The 5,404-nt window shown below is 42.1% G+C and overlaps 1 protein-coding gene across 1 annotated transcript; it reads left to right on the top strand.

Annotated features, from left to right (window-relative positions):
- The first annotated feature begins 2,744 nt into the window (after positions 1–2,744).
- Positions 2,745–3,689, top strand: LOC102963770 (olfactory receptor 2W1-like). The gene has a single exon (XM_007085938.1). The coding sequence runs from the start codon at positions 2,745–2,747 to the stop codon at positions 3,687–3,689; it is 945 nt and encodes a 314-aa protein (XP_007086000.1).
- The last annotated feature ends 1,715 nt before the right edge of the window (positions 3,690–5,404 follow it).

Here is a 5,404-nt window from a genome sequence, read left to right on the forward strand (position 1 = left end):
ATTGCAATTATCGTATTATTTTTATTATTTTTATTTTTTTCTTTTAATATGAAATTTATTTTCAAATTGGTTTCCATACAACACCCAGTGCCCATCCAAACAGGGGCCCTCTTCGATGCTCATCACCCACTTTCCCCTCTCTCCACCCCCCAAAGACCATCAGCTTGTTATCAGTTTTTAAGAGTCTCTTATGCTTTGGCTCTCTCCCTCTCTAATTTTTTTTCCTTCCCCTCCCCCATGGTCTTTTGTTAAGTTTCTCAGGATCCACATAAGAATGAAAACATATGGTATCTGTCTTCTTCTGTGTGACTTATTTCACTTAGCATAACGATCTCCAGTTCCATCCATGTTGCTACAAAAGGCCATATTTCATTCTTTCATTGCCAAGTAGTATTCCATTGTGTATATAAACCACAATTTCTTTATCCATTCATCAGTTGATGGACATTTAGACCCTTTCCATAATTTGGCAATTGTTGAAAGTGCTGCTATAAACATTGGGGTACAAGTGCCCCTGTGCATCAGCACTCTTGTATCCCAGCACTCTTGTATCCCTTGCTAGATACAGATCCCACTGTATCTAGCAGTGCTATTGCTGGGTCATAGGGTATATCTATTTTTAATTTTTTGAGGAACCTCCACAATGTTTTCCAGAGTGGCTGCACCAGTTTGCACTCCCACCAACAGTGCAAGACGGTTCCCATTTCTCCACATCATCACCAGTATCTATAGTCTCCTGATTTGTTCATTTTAGCCACTCCGACTGGCGTGAGGTGGTATCTCAGTGTGGTTTTGATTTGTATTTCCCTGATGAAGAGTATCTTTTCATGTGCCTGTTGGCCATCCGGATGTCTTCTTTAGAGAAGTGTCTACTCATGTTTTCTGCACATTTCTTCACTTGATTATTTGTTTTTTGGGTGTGGAATTTGGTGAGTTCTTTCTAGATTTTGAATACTAGCTCTTTGTCTGATATGCCATTTGCAAATATCTTTTCCCATTCCGTCAGTTGCCTTTAGTTTTGTTGATTGTTTCCTTTGTAGTGCAGAAGATTTTATCTTCTTGAGTCCCAATAGTTCATCTTTGCTTGTAATTCCTTTCCCTTTGGAGATGTGTCAAGTAAGAATTGCTGTGGCTAAGGTCAGAGAGGTTTTTCCTCCTTTCTTCCCTACTCCTTTTGGATATTTTTTGATGGTTTCCCGTCTCACATTCAGGTCCCTCATCCATTTTGGGTTTATTTTTGTCAATGGTGTAAGAAAGTGGTCTAGTTTCATTCTTCTGCATGTTGCTGTCAAGTTCTTCCAGCACCATTTGTTAAAGAGACTGTCTTTTTTCCATTGGCCAGAGATTAGTTGGCCGTACTTCTGTGGAACTAATTCTGGAGTCTCTATTGTATTCCATTGGTCTATGTGTCTGTTTTTGTGCCAATACCATGCTGTCTTGATGATTACAGATTTGTAGTAGAGACTAAATTCTGGGATTGTGATGCCTCCCGCTTTGGTCTTCTTCTTCAATATTACTTTGGCTATTCGGGGTCTTTTGTGGTTCCATACAAATTTTAGGATAGCTTGTTCTAACTTTGAGAATGCTGGCGCAATTTTGTTTGCGATTGCATTGAATGTGTAGATTGCTTTGGGTAGTATTGACATTTTAACAATATTTATTCTCCCAATCATGAGCACAGAATGTTTTTCCATTCCACCATTGGGGCTACAGTGAGACTGGTGTGTACCTTATCTTCCCCTCTCCCAGGGACAGGACTCACTGTGGAGTGGTGTGGCCCCTGTCTGGGCTATTTGCACACTGCCAGGCTTGTGGTGCTGCTTTGATGGGATCTGGCCAAGGGTGTATTAGCTGGGGTGGATCAGCAGGTTGCACAGGGGCAGGAGGGGTAGGCTTAGCTCACTTTGCTGTTGATGGTCCCCTGCGGGAGTGGCCCTGCAGCACCAGGAGGGAGGCAGGACTTTCAAAGAGATGGATCCACAGAAGCCCAGCATTGGACATTTGCACAGTGCAAGCAAGTTTGGTGACAGGAAATGGTTCCCTTTGGAATTTCACCTGGGGCATGGGAGAGGGAAATGGCACGTGCCAGGGCCTTTGTTCCCCTGCTGAGCTGCATTCTGTCTTCCAGGGCTCAACAACTGTCTCTCCTGGCATCCTCTCACCCTCCCTGCTCCCCAAGAGCAGAGCTGTTGACTTTTAACATTCCAGATGTTAAGTCCTGCTGGCTGTAAGGACTCACGCAGTCCAGCCCCTCCTCTTTTCAAGCCAGACTTCAGCAGCTCTGCCTTGCTGGGAGGGCTGCCCCTACACACCCCAGCTCCCTCCTGCCAGTCCGTGTATCACGCACCACCTCTCCTCCCTTCCTACCCTCTTCCATGGGCCTCTTGTCTATGCTTGGCTCTAGAGAGTCCATTCTTCTAGTCTTCTGGTGGTTTTCTGGGTTATTTAGGCAGATGTAGGTGGAATCTAAGTGACCAGCCAGACAAGGTGAGACCAGCATCCTAATATGCCGCCATGTTCTGGAGAGCCTCTAGCATATTATTTTTAGAATCACTCTGGTTATGAATAAACACAGGGAAGCTATGGTCATTGAATACAGTGTTAAAAGAAATATTCCAAAAGGAGAGAGCACACAAACAAGTGAATGTGGGATACTCATGCAGACTTTAGACATTTTATTTCTACCTAAAGTGATGCTATTTTTTGTTACCAGGGTATTGACCTCTAGACCTTCATGAGGAGTCATGGACACAAATAATGAAAGTTCCACTACAGACTTCATCCTGCTGGGGTTTTCTGATCTGCCCCAATTAGAACACATAATCTCTGGGGTTGTCTTTGTCTTCTATATTATGACTCTAGTAGGAAACACAGCCATCATCCTTGTATCTAACCTAGACAGCCAGCTCCATACTCCCATGTATTTCTTCCTATCCAATTTGTCTTTTCTGGATCTCTGTTATGCAACTAGCATTATCCCACAGATGCTGGTAAATCTATGGGGTCCAACAAAGTCTATTACCTATGGAGGGTGTGTGCTCCAATTCTTTTTTGCCCTTGACTTGGGAGCCACAGAATGTCTTCTCTTGGCTGTGATGGCCTATGATCGCTATGCTGCTGTCTGTCAACCTCTTCACTACACAGTATTAATGCACCCTCAGCTTTGCCAGAAGATGGTGCTCACCGCCTGGTTAGGTGGTCTTGGCAGTGCCTTAATTGTTTGTTCCTTGACTTTGAAGTTGCCAAGATGTGGGCACCGGGAGGTGGATAATTTTTTCTGTGAGATGCCAGCCTTGCTCAAGATGGCTTGTGTCTACTCAAAAGTAATTGAGATTGTTGTCTTTGCTCTTGGAGTGATATTTCTTCTAGCACCTCTATCAATAATTTTCATCTCATATACAATTATCACTCAAGCTGTCATGAGGATAAAGTCAACAGCAAGGTGGCATAAGGTCCTTAATACATGTGGTTCCCACCTCACAGTAGTAACTCTGTTTTATGGAACAATCATTTATATGTACATGAAGCCACAGAATAGCACATCTGAAGATGAAGGGAAGTTCCTTACACTATTTTACACAATCGTCACACCCACCCTTAACCCTCTGATCTACACTTTAAGAAACAAAGATGTGAAGAGTGCAGTAAAGAGAATACTGTGTGAACGAAAATGGTCAGCAAAGTCATGAGTTAGATGGAACAGAAGTAAGGAAATAACACTGACCTTTACCAACAGAAGATGAGTCAATTCATTTCTGTAAGGAACACTTACTGGGTGTCTATCTTGTACCAAGAATTGTACCAAGTTCCGATTTGTAAATAAGTAGGAAGTACACCAAAATTATAGGAGATAGAGATACAGATACATAAAGGAACTTCAATTCATACACTTAAAATGCTTCAAGACTAATCTGGGACTACAGATAAGTAAACATATAATGATTAAATGTGCTTAAGTACAGTAATAGAGATATGTACTAAGTACTAAGAATATATTTCACCTAGAATATTTTTATGTAGGATTACACTGGACACTGATTTTTTTCTTCCCAGACACCCCCGTACATCCACTTGATACTGCCAATGGGGACTTTGTGGTGGAGACCAACTACCCACCCTTATTCATTCCACTTTCTGCTTCAAGTTTTAACTGCTGCAGGGTCACCATGTGGCATATCATATCTCTGAGACTGGCCTCCACTAACATAATGTGAGGAGTGAAATGTGTGGAACTCATGGCTTATCTTATCTAATAAGAAGGTATTTATTCTCACCCTCCTCCCTCCTGTTCCTGCTGGCTGAAGTGTGGATGTGGAAGGTCTCTAGCTTTGCCAAAAATCCTAAGAGGGAATGAAACAATAAGATGGAACCAGAACCCCCACCAGCAGAGCAATGCCTCCACAGTATTACAGCAGAAAAATATTCTATATTATTTAATATAATTAAGTCATTTTATTTTGGGGTTTCTCTGTTAGAGTAACTTAACTTTTAACCTCCATAGCCTGATAAAGAGTTTTAGCTTTTTCTTCTAAAGTTGTGTGGTCCTGGACCAGCACAAACAGCGTCACTTGTCAACTTATCAAAAATGCACACACTTGGGCCCACCTCAGACCTACTGAGCCAACAATGCAGGATGGACTCAGCAGCTGACGTTTCTTACTAAACACTACAGGCAATGAGGCTAAATTTGAGAACCACTATTACAGCGAATGGGGAGACATTGAGTCTCTAAACAGAATATTAACATGACTTCATAGATTTTAATTAATTTATTTCCTATAGACATGTGAAAATAGATGGGTACCATTTCTCAAGGTTCCTGAATAACAGAAATGAAAAACATAAAAGGTTTCATCTATCATGATCTCACGGTTCTTGGGTTCAAGCCCCGCATCCTGTTCTGTGCTGACAGCTCAGAGCCTGAAGCCTGTTTCAGATTCCATGTCTCCCTCTCTCTCTCTCTTTCCGCCCCTCCCCTGCTCATGCTTTGTCTCTCTCTGTCTCAAAAAATAAACAAACATTAATTTTTTTAAAAAGTTACAAAGTTCCTGTTACAAAATAACAAGTCATGGGGTACTTAGATGGCTAAGTTGATTGAGCATCAAACTCTTGATTTCAGCTCAGGTCGTGATCTCAGGGTCATGGGATTGAGCTCCAAGCTGGACTCTGTGCTGAGTGTGGTCCCTGTTTAAGAACCTCTCTGTCTCTCTCTGTCTCTCTCTGTCTCTCTCCCTCTCTCTCCCTCTTTCTCTCTATCACTATCCCTCTTCCCCTCTCCTCTGCTTGCTCTCTCTTTCTCTAAAATAAGTCACGAGAATGAAAAGTACAACACAGGGAATATAGCCAAAATATAGTAATGTATGGGAACAGGTGTGACTATATTTACTGTGGTGAACACAAAGTA

This window comes from Panthera tigris, chromosome B2, assembly GCF_018350195.1.
Source record: "Panthera tigris isolate Pti1 chromosome B2, P.tigris_Pti1_mat1.1, whole genome shotgun sequence".
NCBI lineage: Eukaryota > Metazoa > Chordata > Mammalia > Carnivora > Felidae > Panthera > Panthera tigris.

Coding starts and splice junctions, on each gene's coding strand:
- LOC102963770 (XM_007085938.1), top strand. CDS start 2,745: ATGGACACAAATAATGAAAGTTCCACTACAGACTTCATCCTGCTGGGG.